The sequence below is a fragment of the Entelurus aequoreus genome, linkage group LG20, assembly GCF_033978785.1.
Source record: "Entelurus aequoreus isolate RoL-2023_Sb linkage group LG20, RoL_Eaeq_v1.1, whole genome shotgun sequence".
NCBI classification, from domain to species: domain Eukaryota; kingdom Metazoa; phylum Chordata; class Actinopteri; order Syngnathiformes; family Syngnathidae; genus Entelurus; species Entelurus aequoreus.
In genome coordinates, this window is record NC_084750.1 from 1,278,098 (window position 1) to 1,294,027 (window position 15,930).

The following is a 15,930-nucleotide window of genomic DNA, read 5'->3' on the forward strand; positions in this document are numbered from 1 at the left end:
GTATTGAATATTAATATGTATACATATATTTAGATATATGTAAACATATTTGTATGTATATATATGTATAAAGGTGAGACGTGATGTCTCCCAAACAAACCCCTGACCCTTCTTTGTGACACCTACATGGGTGCCTTCTATGGATGATGTGACATACCTCATACACCTGCTCTTGTTGGAGTTCGATGTTAAATATGGGGGTTGTTGTGTTTTTGTGTCACACTATTCTTGGGTGCAAGACTGTGTCCTTCCCCTTGCTTCCCTGCCATGTTTCCTTTTGTCTTGTCCACTGCAAAGTGCATGCTGGGTAATGACAAGTGCCCCCTTTCCTTTCTACAGACTTGGTTTGATAGACTTGTCTATACGCTCAGTCTATCGGGCCCAGTGTGTGTGCACGAGGTAATGATGCAGCTGGCCCGTTAAAAGTGACAGCACTACCTCCATCCCACACACAAAATGAACCCCCACGTAGTAAATAGAGCTCTCACGACAATAGCGAGTATTTCTCTCCTGATGAGGATTACACATTTGTTTAGAAAGAGACAAGAGGGTTGAAGGAAGGGGGAATCTATCTTTCTTGTAGACCACCGCCTGTCTTTTTCCTCTTTCGTCTGTCGGAGGTTGTGTACGTTTGAAGTCTGTCCATTTGTCTTAGGGGATTGTGAAGTCTTTCTATTGACTATTGAGTGTGTAGGCGAGTGTAGAGAGTGAAGTGAAGGTGTTAAGGACTTGACGTGAATAGCCTTCATCCATCAGTCATTGAGGTCAGCAGGGAGAGGCTAGTAGTCCTGGGTGGTCTTGCATTTTCATTGAAAACACCGTCCATTCATACCCATATTTGTCCTACTGTAAGGGATGGGTGGTTGATTGTGTGTGTAAATGCGTATTGTGTGCATGTGCGCGCGTGCGAATATGTCTTATGTGCATACCAAGTGGATCTCCTCATCAAAGTTACAAAGTATCGAGAGTTGAATTTTTGAGATTTTGTACATCTTATGTACAAATTGTTTAAAGCTAGTCTTGAGCAATAAATCGGTTTTATCGATAAATGCTAGGTTTTTGTTGCAAAGTCTTTTGTATCCTTTGTGATATGTTGGCATGTTTACATTTAAAAGACTGCAAGATTATATAATTTCGTCCGCTGCCGTTAAATGTTGTATTAAGGCTGGGCGATATGGCCTTTTTTTAATATCTCGATATTTTTAGGCCATGTCACGATACACGATTTATATCTCGATATTTTGCCTTAGCCTTGAATTAACACTTGATGCATATATTCACACCAGTATGATGATTCTATGTGTCTACATTAAAACATTCTTGTTCATTCTGCATTAATATATGCTCATTTTAAACAAACATTCATATAATTTCAAAACAGAAAGTGCAAGATTGTCGGAGACATTTTAAAATAAGCTATGAGTGCACTTTTGTGCATGATGTCACTAAGATGACATATCAAAACAACACAAAATTAAAGTGCACTTTTTGTACAGAACGCCACTGCAATGTTTTCAAACAAATAAAGTGCACTTTTATGCATGATGTCACACAAGATATTTCAATAACTGTCAAATAAAAATGAGTTTCATAATAGGAAATCAAATAGTGTATGTCCTTCGCTATGTGAACGTTATCTCCTTCTGTTGTTGACTATTTGTTTCATACGGTGTTGATCTGGAAATGGTTGACTCGACATTTTGTTGGTGCATGCTTGAAACTCTGCATGTCAACATCTCCGTTTGGTGCCAACCAAACGGAGATGTTGACATGCAGAGTTTCAAGCATGCACTCTTCATTCTCTAACGGGTGACTTTTCAAATGATGCTACATATTAGCAGTAATGCTACTTTTTGTAGCAACGCTTTTGCCCCACACTTGACAAATTACGGTTGTCTGTTCGACATATTCCCGCTTGAAGCCAAACCACCGCCAGACGATGGACCCCCGTGCTGTTTTTCTTGGGAATTAATTCTTCCTTCATTTGTTACCAGATTCGCACCTTCTTTCTCTCGTATTACCACTCGCACCACAGCTAACGTTACCCATGCCGCTACCTCTCTGCTCCGTGAGGGCGTATATAAGAAGGTGCGCTTGTTTTATGTCTCTGTGAGAAGGAGAGACAAGAAAGAGTGATAAAAGCCTGAAGTGTAATGCCCGCAGCTAAAAGCAACTGCGTGAGAACGTATACTCGGATATCACAATATAGTCATTTTCTATATTGCACAGAGACAAACCCGCGATATATCGAGTATATCGATATATCCCCCAGCCCTATGCTGTATGTACCTTAAAGCCAGCTGCAACGACTCCATCTTTTTAGACACTCGTCTGTTTTGGCGATGTGCATCCATCTTCCCGCAGCACACAGCAATTTCAAACCACTGGTGATGACTCCATACACCAGAAAGAAGCATCTCCTACTGACTCACGATTGGCCACAAACAGCAGCACTTAAGCACATGGCTACTTTAAATATGATTTGCATATTTAAAAGGGGGCGTGGCCTGGGTGTGCCATGTCAAGGCAACTCTTGGGATCAATTCCACGTTGATTGCGGTGTAACACAGAAATGTGCTTGGATTTGTGCGCACATGTACGTACTTTTCTGGCTTTGACTGTATGTCTAGTTTTAAATTCTAGTGACATGAGGCCCCTGGCCTCTTTGTTAACGTCAAGCACAAGACCGGCACAGGGGTCAAGTCACTGTTAACCTCCTCCATTGGTTGAAGCCCGCCATAACAAGGGAAAGCAACTTGAAGCACTCTTCCCTCCCTCTCTTATAAAAAACAGCAGGCCAACCCTCTCATCCCCCTCTCATTCAACCTTCGCGAACCACTCCCCCATGTAGCTGTTGAGAATACGCCTGTAATATAATTATTTGATTTTGGACCTCCAGAATCAGCATGGCCTCATCCATTTGTGTCAACAAGGTAATATTACGTCTGAAGACTTTTGACTAGTTCACTTCAGGTCCGTCCCTGCCCATTAGGACGTTTCAAAGTGTAAAATATGATATACCTTGAACACAGGGTATTTTGTTTTGAAAATAAACCGGATGTTTTTATTTTGTGTTGCTGTTCATTGCAAGCAGACTTTAGGTAAACGCTGTGTTGGCAAGTATGGAAGCTCTGCCTATATTTAGCACAGAAATGCGGTACGACACCGGCATGGCGGCACCAGTCTGCAGCCGTTACCCATTCAGTGGAAATCCGGGCTTAGCTAGCTTAACCCGCTCCAGGCCTTACCACCCTTTTCTCTTCTGCTCTTACTGCCGCACTTAGCGAATGCCACGGTGAACTCCGTCGTCTCGCTCGGTAGCATGAACTATTAGCTAGACAGAAAATCTGCACCATAGTAAAGCAGGAGTATATAAAGAATACAAGAGTACCAGCCAAGGGTGTTAACATCATTCTTTTAAATGCAAACGGAACATTTATCCATGAAAATATGGAGAAGCTGCTGGAAAGAGATACCGCAGAAGTAGTCACGACTACTTTTGGTGACAAACTCCATCACAGCACCAAGTAAACTTGTGAGCTGGGGTACCACTAAAGCAGACCTGGGCAAATTAAGGCCCGGGGGCCACATGCGGCCCGTTGAACTTTTCAATCTGGCCCGCTGGACATTCCCAATTAATTTTTTTAGATCTTTAAGATGGAAACTGTAGCTGCCATTATGATGTGCAGTGATGTTTTCTAATGACCATAAGTTTTGAACTATACAAAGTATTTCAATGGTTGGAATCTGTGCTTCTGCACGATATACTAGTTACTATGGTAATTTAATTAGTTACTATGGTAATCAAATTAGTTACTATGGTCATCTAAGTCACAGCAGCTCAGACAAGGCAGTGTGGGTGGGGAGCGTTTCCACAGAGTGTTTCCAGAGTGGCCAGCCTAAAATGTTCTAAAGTGTAGTGATGTATCAGATATATCAGGTTGTAGGTGTTGTTGTTTTGTTTTTTTACCCTTCACGTTCAAATTTCGTTGTGTTTGTTGCATTTTGTTGTGTTTCGCTTGATTGTAAAATATGTCGATCGAGAGGGTGTGTAACGTTCATATGTTGTCAATATTCAGTGTTTTATCGGTCATAGTTAATATTGTAAATCCCACATTCTTTATTTTCATTCAGTAAAAAAAAATTAAATTCCATTCTGTTTTTTAAGGTGGGCTGGTCTATCCATAACGTTTTTAGCACTCAAACATTATTGTGAGGTTATGTATTAGTGTTTCTAAAAAATCAGATATACCGGCCCCCAGACACATTTTTTGCTCTAAATTTGGCCCCCGGAGTCAAAATAATTGCCCAGTCCTGCACTAAAGAGTGTCATAAAACCATGCATGGCATGCAAATAAGCCATTCGGAATTGTCCACACTGTAAGTATGAATGTGAATGTACTGTATGTGTTCTGCGATTGGCTGATGAAGTCCAGGGGTTACCCTGCCTCTCACCCCTAGTCAGCTGAGATTGGCTCCAGCTCACTCAGGACCCTCATGAGGACAACAGTATAGAAAACAGATTGTTGGGGGAAAAAAGTAGAAATGTTGATGCAAATAACACAAACACGTGCTGACCAGGACCAGAGGGCGGGAGCACATTAGGCAAGGCAAGGCAACTTTATTTGTATAGCGCTTTTCATACACAAGGCAGACTCAAAGTGCTTCACAGACAACAAAGTGAAAAGAAAGAAAATAAAAGCAAAATCAAAATGCAGACAATAAAAATAAAAACAGTGTGGACATTAAAAGTTAAAAGATTAAAAGATTTAGCTGAAAGCTAAGGTGAACATAAAACTCTTCAGTCTAGTTTTAAAAGTAGTCAGAGTTGGGGAGAGTCTGACATCTTCAGGAAGTTTATTCCAGCTATTTGTTGCATAGTGACTGAATGATGCGCTCCCTTGATTTGAGTTTACTCTGGGAACCGCTAACAGATTGGTCTCAGAAGATCTTAGTGATCTAGAGGGCTTATATAGTGGGAGCATATCAGTGACATACTTGGGCCCTAGACCATGTAGTGATTTATATGTGAGCAGGAGGATTTTGAAATCAATTCTCTGATGTACAGGGAGCCAATGTAAGGATTTAAGAATTGGTGTAATGTGCTCACATTTTTTGGTCTTTGTTAGAACTCTAGCAGCAGCGTTCTGAACAAGCTGTAGCTGCCTGACAGTTTTTTTTGGGAAGACCTGCAAGGAGACCATTACAATAGTCCAGCCTACTGGTAATAAAGGCATGTACAAGTTTTTCAAAGTCTTGAGCTGACATGAGCCCTCTAAGTCTTTTTACATTTTTGAGGTGATAGTAGGCCGATTTTGTTACTGATTTGATGTGACTGTCGAAATGTAAATCAGAATCTAAAATAACCCCAAGATTTCTGGCTTTATTTGAGGTTTTCAGGGACAGTGATTGAAGGTGTTGGACGACTTTAAACCTTTCTTTTTTAGCACCAAAAACAATTATCTCAGTTTTATCTTCATTCAGTTGTAGGAAATTTTGGCACATCCAGTGTTTGACTTGCTCAATGCACTGGCACAGAAGATCTATGGGGCGATAGTCATTTGGTGATAGCGCTACATAGATTTGGGTGTCATCGGCATAGCAATGATGGTCAATGTTATTATTTTGCATGATTTGTCCTAGTGGGAGCATATAGATGTTAAATAAAGTCGGCCCCAAGATTGAACCTTGGGGGACTCCACATGTTACGTTGGTTGGTTCTGATACAAAGTCACCAATGGAAACAAAATAGTTCCTATCTTGTAGATATGACTTGAACCAGCTTAAAACTGTGCCTGAGATCCCCACCCACATTACACCAGTTTTAAAGTTGCAGGGTCAATTTTTAAGTTGTCTAATCAGATTTTAAATGTCTTAAAGGTCTTATTTATCTGACCTGCCTTTACCGTAGCAACCCTCGTGGATCCTGAGGTCCTCTGGAACTGACATTTTATTTTTACCATATACCAGAACAAAGGCCCACAGAGAAGCGACATTTAGCCACTATGGCCCCCACCTGTGAAACTGCCTGCCAGAGACCCTCCCCAGTAGGCACAAGACATTGAAACAATGTTGAGAACTTGTTGAATTAGGTCCTGGTGTTGAGTAACTCAAACATAACTTTGAAACAACATGCTTTTATATGGTCTTTAATCGATGTTGGGTTCTGACGTTCATTTGAACATTGAATTTTTGGTCATTTACCAACCATTATTCTACAACACAAATACAACATTGAAACAACATGCATTTTGACGACCTTTATTCAATGTCAGGTTGCGACGTTGATTTGAACTTTGAAATTTGGTCATTTCCCAACAACGTGGATCCTATAGACATCAACGTTGTCTCAATTTACAAATACAACTATTTTGCAACGTTGTTTCAAAGTCAGTACGTACGTATAATCAATGTTGTATTAATGCCTGCTGGGTCAGGACAGCAGAGACCATTTAAATAATAATAAAACAGACTTAAGACACACCTTTTATTCAGGCTTTTTACTGATCATGTTAAACGGTTGTTTTTTAAATTATTTATTGTGTTTTTTTTCTATCTGAATTATTAACATTACTACTGTTATTCTCTCAATCATACGTTTTTATTTATGTCCATCGATCCATTTTCTACCGCTTGTCCCTTTCTGGGTCGCGGGGGGTGCTGGAGCCAATCTCAGCTGCATTCGGGCGGAAGGCGGGGTACACCCTGGACAAGTGTCCACCTCATCGCAGGGCCAACACAGATAGACAGACGACATTCACACTCACATTCACACACTGGGGCCAATTTAGTGTTGCCAATCAACCTATCCCCAGGTGCATGTCCTTGGAGGTGGGAGGAAGCCGGAGTACCCGGAGGGAACCCACGCAGTCACGGGGAGAACATGCAAACTCCACACAGAAAGATCCTGAACCCAGGGTCGAACCCAAGACCTTCGTATTGTGAGGCACACGCACTAACCCTTGGGCCATCGTGCTGCCCTTTTATTTATAATTAATTTTTACATTTATTTTATCATATGTTTCATCACATTAAAAAGTGCAGTAATACATGGGACACTTGAGTATTATTCATATGTTTAGTTTTTCATTTTTATTTAAACACACAGAAATCGATCCAAATTATAAATACAACATATAATACAATATTATTTTCACTATTAAGCTATTATTAATTTTTTTTGAGAGGGGGGGTGGGGGGGGGGGGGGTGGACATACTATCGAACCCTATACCATCCATCCATCTATTTCCTACAGCTTGTCCCTTTCGGGGTCGCGGGGGGTGCTGGAGCCTATCTCAGCTGCATTTGGGCGGAAGGCGTTGTACACCCTAGACAAGTCGCCATCTCATCGCAGGGCCAATTTGATTGATTGATTGATTTTGATTGATTGAGACTTTTATTAGTAGGTTGCACAGTGAAGTACATATTCCGTACAATTGACCACTAAATGGTAACACCCGAATAAGTTTTTCAACTTGTTTAAGTCGGGGTCCACTTAAATTGATTCATGATACAGATATATACTATCATATATACTATCATCATAATACAGTCATCACACAAGATAATCACATTGAATTATTTACACTATTTACAATCAGGGGTTTGGATGGGGTGGGGGGTAGGATGTGGACAGCAAGTAGTGGACATATAGAGAGAGAGAGAGAAAGAGAGCGAGAGAGAGAGAGAGCGAGAGATCAGAAGGCATAATAAAAAGTATCTGCATTTGATTGTTTGCATTTGATTATTAGCAATCCGGGGAGGGTGTTAGTTCAGGGTTGTAGCTGCCTGGAGGTGAACTTTTAGTGCGGTTTTGAAGGAGGATAGAGATGCCCTTTCTTTTATACCTGTTGGGAGCGCATTCCACATTGATGTGGCACAGAAAGAGAATGAGTTAAGACCTTTGTTAGTTTGGAATCTGGGTTTAACGTGGTTAGTGGAGCTCCCCCTGGTGTTGTGGTTATGGCGGTCATTTACGTTAAGGAAGTAGTTTGACATGTACTTCGGTATCAGGGAGGTGTAGTGGATTTTATAGACTAGGCTCAGTGCAAGTTGTTTAACTCTGTCCTCCACCTTGAGCCAGCCCACTTTAGAAAAGTGGGTAGGAGTGAGGTGGGATCTGGGGTGGAGGTCTAGAAGTAACCTGACTAGCTTGTTCTGAGATGTTTGGAGTTCAGATTTGAGGGTTTTGGAGGTGCTAGGGTACCAGGAGGTGCATGCGTAATCGAAAAAGGGTTGAACGAGAGTTCCCGCCAGAATCCTCAAGGTGCTTTTGTTGACCAGAGAGGAGATTCTGTAGAGAAATCTCGTTCGTTGGTTAACCTTTCTGATTACCTTGGTTGCCATTTTATCACAGGAAAGGTTAGCCTCTAGAATGGAACCTAGGTAGGTGACCTCATCTTTCCTGGTGATAACAATGTCACCCACTTTTATGGTGAAGTCATTGACTTTCTTAAGTTTGATGTGGGACCCAAACAGGATGGATTCTGTTTTACCCAAGTGTATGGATAGCTTGTTGTCAGCGAGCCAGGTGCAAGTTCTACACAGCTCAGCACTGAGGATTTTCTCCACCTGTGACTTGTCCTTGCCGGATACCAGCAGGGCAGAGTCATCCGCGAACAAAAACAATTCACAGTCGCATGCCGATGACATGTCATTTATGTATATTAGGAACAGTAAAGGTCCCAATATACTGCCTTGGGGGACTCCACAGCTCACCGAGAGGGAGGAGACACGGTGCCGTTCACCTCTACCACCTGCTCCCTCCCCTCCAAGTAAGATTGCATCTAGCTCCATGAGGTTTTGTTAAATCCGATTGCTCTGAGCTTATCCAACAGTATAGTCAAAGGCCTTCTGAAGGTCCAGCATGACCATGCCGCAGTATTTGCCCGCGTCCACCTCATGTTTGATGTGGTCGGTCAGATAGAGAAGACATGTGTCAGTGGAGTGGTTAGTTCTGAAGCCGGATTGGAATTTGTACATGAGTTTATTAGTGGCAAGGTAACTATCGACCTGTTCATAAACTATTTTCTCCATTACTTTCGAAATGGAGCTGAGAATAGAAACAGGTCGGTAGTTGCCAGGTTCCAATTTGCTTCCTTTTTTAAAGAGGGGAGTTACTCTTGCTATCTTAAAATCTTTTGGTACTTGGCCTTGTGTAATTGATAGGTTTAATATGTGCGTGATGATCGGGGCAATGATGGAGGCAGAGTCCCTGAGGAATCTGGAGGGAATATTATCAAGGCCGGTGGCCTTGTTAGGGTGGAGCGCGCTCAATTTTTTAAACACCTCATCAGCTGTGACCATTTCTAATTTGAAATCATCATTGGATACTCCTAGCTTTCTGTAGAAGGCTTTAATGTGTTCTACACCAAAGCGACCAGAGTGGTGGGACAGCTTGTTGACAAGAGTTGTGGCTATGCTGGTGAAAAAGATGTTAAGTCTGCTAGCTACCTCCATTTTGTCTGTAATGAGGGAGTCGCCCTCCTTGATGCTGATGTTGGTGAGTCTTGTTTTAAGTTTCTGGCTGCAACCAGGAAGCTGGTTGTTGAGAATTTTCCAGAGCTCACGTGGCTTATTTGTGTTTTCCTCTATTTTGTCGTTAATGTAATTATTTTTTTAAGGATTTAGTCAGGTTGGTTGACTTATTTCTTAATTTATTGCATTGCTTTTTGAGAGTTGAAAGGAGTAATTTGAGGTTGATGTTATTGGGTTGTTTATCTACTTCTGTTTTACATTTTTGGTATTCAGAGTATTTTCTGTCTCTGTCTTTAATGGCAGCTAATAGGTCCGGATTCATCCATGGTTCCGAGCGGGCTTTGATCCTGACTGCTTTCAACACATATAGACAGACAACATTCACACTCACATTCACACACTAGGGCCAATTTAGTGTTGCCAATCAACCTTACAGTAATGTTAATCTAAGTCCAAGTAATATTAACTTGGCCTTGCGCACTTTGCCGTAAGAAATTAATGACATCATGCTCGGTAAAGGCTCCTCCCCCCGAGTCGTTTGATTGGTCGGCGTGGCTGTCAGTGACGTTAGGGGTGGGGTTTGAGACCACCGGTTCTTGTGCGAGGACAGCTGCACAGGCAGGAGGAAGACGGAAGAACCGCACCGAAGCAGCCACTAAATCACTTTCCCAAACCACCTCGGAGCGAAACATGGCGTGAGAAACCACCGCGGACAATACGAACCAAAGTGTCGGACTCTGCTGCCGCTGCCGGGAAGTTTTTGCTTGTTGAGCCGTCGGAGAGGCCGACGGTGGCGGCAGCGGCGGCGGCGGCGGCTCCTCTCCCCACGGAGCGGTGTCCCGGTCTATCGAGCCCCATGCAAAATGTAACGGCCCTTGCCGGGTCCGACAAGTCCGATGTCATCTGCTCCTGCAACTGCACCTCCTCGCAGCCTCAGGGCATGGACATATGTAAGTACACTTTTCATTTCACCTCCTTTTATGGAGTCTTTACTTTATTCACGTAATATAAATGTTGGGTGCGCGCTAATTCTCGAAGAACAATATTCATAACTGCTTGCACACTACAATATCAACTTTTATACAGGGTCCCTGTTGTTTTTAATGTGACGTACAGTATTTTTTAGATCAGCAGCCACAATTTTACACGACATAGTTACAATATGATTGCACAGGATTTATGTTGGATTTTTAACCCTTTCTTTTCTTTTTTTTTTCTAATCTCAAAGAAGTCATACCAAAGTAAAGGAAAGCTTTCATTGAAACAATTGGAGTATAAAAATCGTTGTGCTCTTTTTGGGTCTTCCACACTATATAAGTGCCATATTTTCAGAACTATAGAACGCACCGGTATATAAGCCGCACCCACTAAATTTTAGAATTTAAAAATATTTTCCATACACTAGGGGTCTGGAACCTTTTTGGCTAAGAGAGCCATTAAAGCCAAATATGTTAAAATGTATTTCCGTGATAGCCATAATATTTTTTTAACACTGAATACAACTAAATGCGTGCATTTTTAAGTAAGACCAACATTTGTAGAGTATAATAAGTCTCTTATTCTTTTTAATAACATATTTATTCTGAAGCTAACCAATAATAAATAAAATACTTCTTACCATTAATGCGACTTCCTGAACAGGTGCAGTAGAAAACGGATGGATGGATTAAAATGCATGAGAATGTTTTATATTTTGAACGTTATTTTTAACACTGTGATTACCAGCAGAATTAATCATTACTTATCGTGTTAAGCAATGTCAGCTAAGATTTATCTGAGAGCCAGATGCAGTCATCAAAATAGCCACATCTGGCTCGAGAGCCATAGGTTCCCTACCCCTGCATTAGACTATAAACCGCAGGTATTAGTGTTGCCCCAATACCAATATTTTGGTACCGGTACCAAAATTATTTCGATACTTTTGTGTACTTTTCTAAATAAAGGGGACCATAACAAATTGTATTATTGGCTTTATTTTAACAAAAAATCTAACGGTACATTAAACATATGTTTCTTATTGCAAGTTTGTCCTTAAATAAAATAGTGAACAAACAAGACAACTTGTCTGTTTTTTGTAAGTAAGCAAACAAAGGCTTCTAATTAGTCTGCTGACGTACGCAGTAACATATTGTGTCATTTATCATTCTATTATTTTGTCAAAATGATTAGGGACAAGTGGTAGAAAATTAATTATTAATGTACTTGTTCATTTACTGTTAATATCTGCTTACTTTCTTTTTTAACATGTTCTGTCTACACTTCTGTTCAAATGTAATAATCACTTATTCTTCTGTTTGATACTTTACATTTGTTTTGGATGATACCACAAATTTGGGTATCAATCCGATACCAAGTCGTTACAGGATCATACATTGGTCATATTCAAAGTCCTCATGTGTCCAGGGACATGTTCCCTGAGTTTATAAACATAATATAAATTTAAAAAAACGAAAGAAGATGTGATGCCAAAAAATATTGACGTAATCATAGTAGTATAGACTAGATACGCTACTGTACTTGGTATCATTACAGTGGATGTTAGGTGTAGATCCACCAATGGTGTTTGTTTACATTCTGACGCCGGTGAGCTACGGTGTGTAGTAAAACAGGTTTAGCTATTCCTCGTCCTGCAGGGATGATACTTGTAGGAAACTTACTTTGTTTGTCGCCATGGAGACAAGGATTAGTGATTTAGAAGTAGCTAAAACACTTCCGACTGGGGCTGGACTTTAGCCGCTAGCTAGCCAGCCATGCCTTAAAGCACCTCTGTCGGTGGGCGTTTCAGTGTTACTAATGATAAATTGTTAGTTTTTAAGCCAAAATGCGTCCATTCTCCCTTTTCGGTCTACACACTGTGTCTGCTTGTAAGTACTCCGTGATTGTGCGCTGCCGAACATGCTCGTCTGCTGGTAAACCAGCAATGACACGACGTAACGACGACGAGGAGCGGTGGACCGGTACTTTTAAGAGGCGGTATAGTACCGAAAATGATTAATTAGTATCGCGGTACTATACTAATACCGGTACACCGTACAACCATAGCAGGTATATATGTTGTGAATTGAGTTATTTATAGAGGTGGGGAAATAATAGATTTTTACATGCATCGCAATTCGGACATGGATGATTATAAAATTGATTGGTAAACGTCGATAATCGATTTAATTTATTGTAATTAAAGTCATGCAGACAGTTCTAAAATTTGGCTGAGCAGCTCCTTTATTTTAGGGCCCTTATGTTCCAGTTTTGCACACATTTCCATGAATTTAATAAATGTGATGGGAATATTTTATTACAAATGCACTGTTTTTAAAAGTCGGAAGTGATAAACGCTTATTTAGTGAAACGAAAATAAATGTAAAACTGCATCAGTATACATAAATTAATCGAATCATAGCTCCTAATCATAGTCGAATTGTGAGGTGGCCAAAGATTCTCTAGTTATTTACACAGAAATATTGTGTAAATGTTTATTTACGTACCTTAATTGTTTCCAATCGGTGTCTGTAACGCGGCAGTACAACGGCTGATCAAACAAAACAGAAGTCATCGTCATGGAGCCACTAGCTGCGCAGTCAGCTAAACAGACTGAATAACTCTACGGTGACACTTTGGTGAATTTACTGAGGAAATTGTGAAACCAAAACAATACAAAAATAATGCCATTGTAATTTAATAATACTAACACAGACACTCGTAAACATGTTAGCATATTAGCTAATGCCAACGGCGCTAGCTTCAGTACATTATGATAGCACGTACAAATATGCATGAAAACACTCTTAAATACATCCCACATGGGGCGGTTTAGTAAGTGTGAATTGTTTTAGTTTTTTAGTTGTATTGTATAACTTACAAATGTTGCTTGGAGGGATGAATGAAGAATCCATATGAGTAGCAACGCTATGGACGGCTCGAAGACAGAACGGCAGTTCTACTTCCGGTTGAAAGCCCTAAATGGAAGGACACTGCAGCACCTGTAGTGAGCAAATTTGTCCAAAAGATGGCGCCATAGCACAAACAACAAAACAACCTCTCAGTGCTTGTTTTTTAAAAAACATAATTTTTTTATTATGGCCATCAGCGTAAAAAAATCTATAAATCATTCGCTCCGTTTTATAAGCCACAGGGTGTAAAGTATAGGAAAAAAGTAGCGGCTTATAGTTTAGAATTTACGGTAATTGTATATTTACTCAGTAGTGTTGGTTAGAAAAACAGTAACATGCTGTGCAAAAGCTACACAAATAATAATTGTATTCCTGCCTTGTAGTTTAGCGTAAGCTAAAACTTAGTGTGTTCCGTGTACCTGGGAAGTTGTGGACTTGGAGAAGGTCTTTGACCGTGTCTCTCGTGAAGTCCTTGGAGAGTACTCAGAGAATACGGGATATCGCACCATTGTGGCAGTCAGATCCCTGTATGATCGTTGTCAGAGCTTGGTCCGCATTGCCGGCAGTAAGTCGGACTCAATTCCAGTGAGTGTTGGACTCCGCCAGGGCTGCCCTTTGTCACCGATTCTGTTCACAACTTTTATGGACAGAATTTCTAGGCGCAGTCTGGGCGTTAAGGGAATCCGGTTTAGTGGCTGCAGGATTAGGTCTCTGCTTTTGCACATGATGTGGTCCTGATGGCTTCATCTGGACCACTGGATCGGTTCGCAGCCGAGTGGGAAGCGACAGGGATTAAAATCAGCACCTCCAAGTCTGAGTCCATGGTTCTCACCCGGAAAAGGGTGGAGTGCCATCTCCGGGTTGGTAAGGAAATCTTTCCCCAAGTGAAAGAATTCAAGTTCCTCTGAGACTTGTTCACGAGGGAAGGAAGAGTTGATTGTGAGATCGACAGACGGATGGGTGCAGCATCTGCAGTGATGAGGACCCTGTATTGATCTGTTGTGGTGAAGAAGGAGCTGAGCCGGTAGGCGAAGCTCTCAATTTACCGGTTGATCTACGTCTCACCTATGGTCATAAGCTTTGGGTTATGACCGAAAGGACAAGATCCCGGGTACAGGCGGCAGAAATTAGTTTCCTCCGTCAAGTGGCACGGCTCTCCCTTAGAGATAGGGTGAGAAGCTCTGTCTTTATGGAGGAGCTCAGAGTAAAGCCGCTGCTCCTCCACATTGACAGGAGCCAGTTGAGGTGGTTCAGGCATTTGATCAGGATGCCCCCCGAACGCCTCCCTGGGGAGATTTTTAGGGCACATCCGACCGGTAGGAGACCACGGGGAAGACCCAGGACACAATGGAGAGACTATGTCTCCCAGCTGGCCTGGGAATGCCTCGATATCCCCCGGGAAGAGCTGGACGAAGTAGCTGGGGAGATGGGAGTCTGGGCTTCTCTGCTTAAACTGCTGCCCCCGCGACCGGACCTGGGCTAAGCGGAAGAAGATGTATGGATGGATGTGACATTTATTACATAACATTTTATTCATATTGTTGCGTTATTTAAATTATAATTCAGTTAAACTTGCTTGTCAAAAACTGCTTTTTAAACAAAATGTATATGTTTTTTCCTATTCAGTTGATTTGGTTCTAGTATGGGTAAAAATGTACACCACAAAGGACAGTATTCGTGGATAAATATCTGCCGTTTAGTTAAACATTTTAACATCCTTGGCAGACTTGCAGTCTTACGGTCAAACTGCTTTAACAAATTGGCTACGTGGTCACTCATGTTTTTGATGGTTTCTTTCTTTAATTCAACAAATATTCACTTCTTCGCAGCACTTTTCTTCACACTCTCCTTTGCAATGGTATGAAAACAAATACGTCAATCACAAGCTATAAGATAAGACCATCGAGTAAGAGTGCAAGTTTTTGGCGGATCTTACAGGGCTCATACTGACAATCACTACGCCAACTAGTGGTGGGGAGAGTCATAACTGAAGTTTTTGCTCGCAAACTAAAGCACAACAATTAGGTGAGACAGAGGTTGGATTTCAAAACACTTGTAAGGCGAGGTACCGCTGTACTAATATAACTACCGCTGCTTATAACAAAGCTGGTATGCAGGGTTTCTATTAAAATATGTACAAGTTGTAGACTCTTGTGTTTACCTTTTTCTCTTCAAATGAAACCAGATCAAAATGGGCCCTGCATCTTTTGACTTCTCAGTGCAAATAAGTTAGGTGTAGGGGTCCCCACAGAGGGTTAAATAGTTGTCAGTCAGACAGGAAACCGGAGGCTTGATATGTCTGCAGCCCACAGAGAAAGTGTTCTACCATAACGCTGCCCGCAGATTTTCCTCTTTAAGCAGACACGCACAGCAGAAACACAGGGGTCAGGGATCAGTGACAGTGTGCAGACAAAGACAAACAAACGGAACGATGGCACACACAGACAGTAAATTCCAAGCAGAAACAAACAAGCATGGGGACGTGCACTCCGAAGACAAACATGCAGCCGTACAGAAAGGGTCCAGACTGAGTTCTGCTCATGTGTCATTTCCATGGGGACACAG

At 41.5% G+C, this 15,930-nt stretch overlaps 1 protein-coding gene across 1 annotated transcript in view; it reads left to right on the forward strand.

The window, feature by feature from the left end:
- Positions 1 to 10,065: 10,065 nt before the first annotated feature.
- ldlrad4b (low density lipoprotein receptor class A domain containing 4b) overlaps positions 10,066 to 15,930 on the forward strand; it is a 27,637-nt gene continuing 21,772 nt past the window's right edge. The window contains exon 1 of the mRNA XM_062030366.1: positions 10,066 to 10,428. Within this exon, the coding sequence (XP_061886350.1) occupies positions 10,335 to 10,428 (94 nt within the window). The 5' untranslated portion in view covers positions 10,066 to 10,334. The remainder of the gene's footprint in view (positions 10,429 to 15,930) is intronic.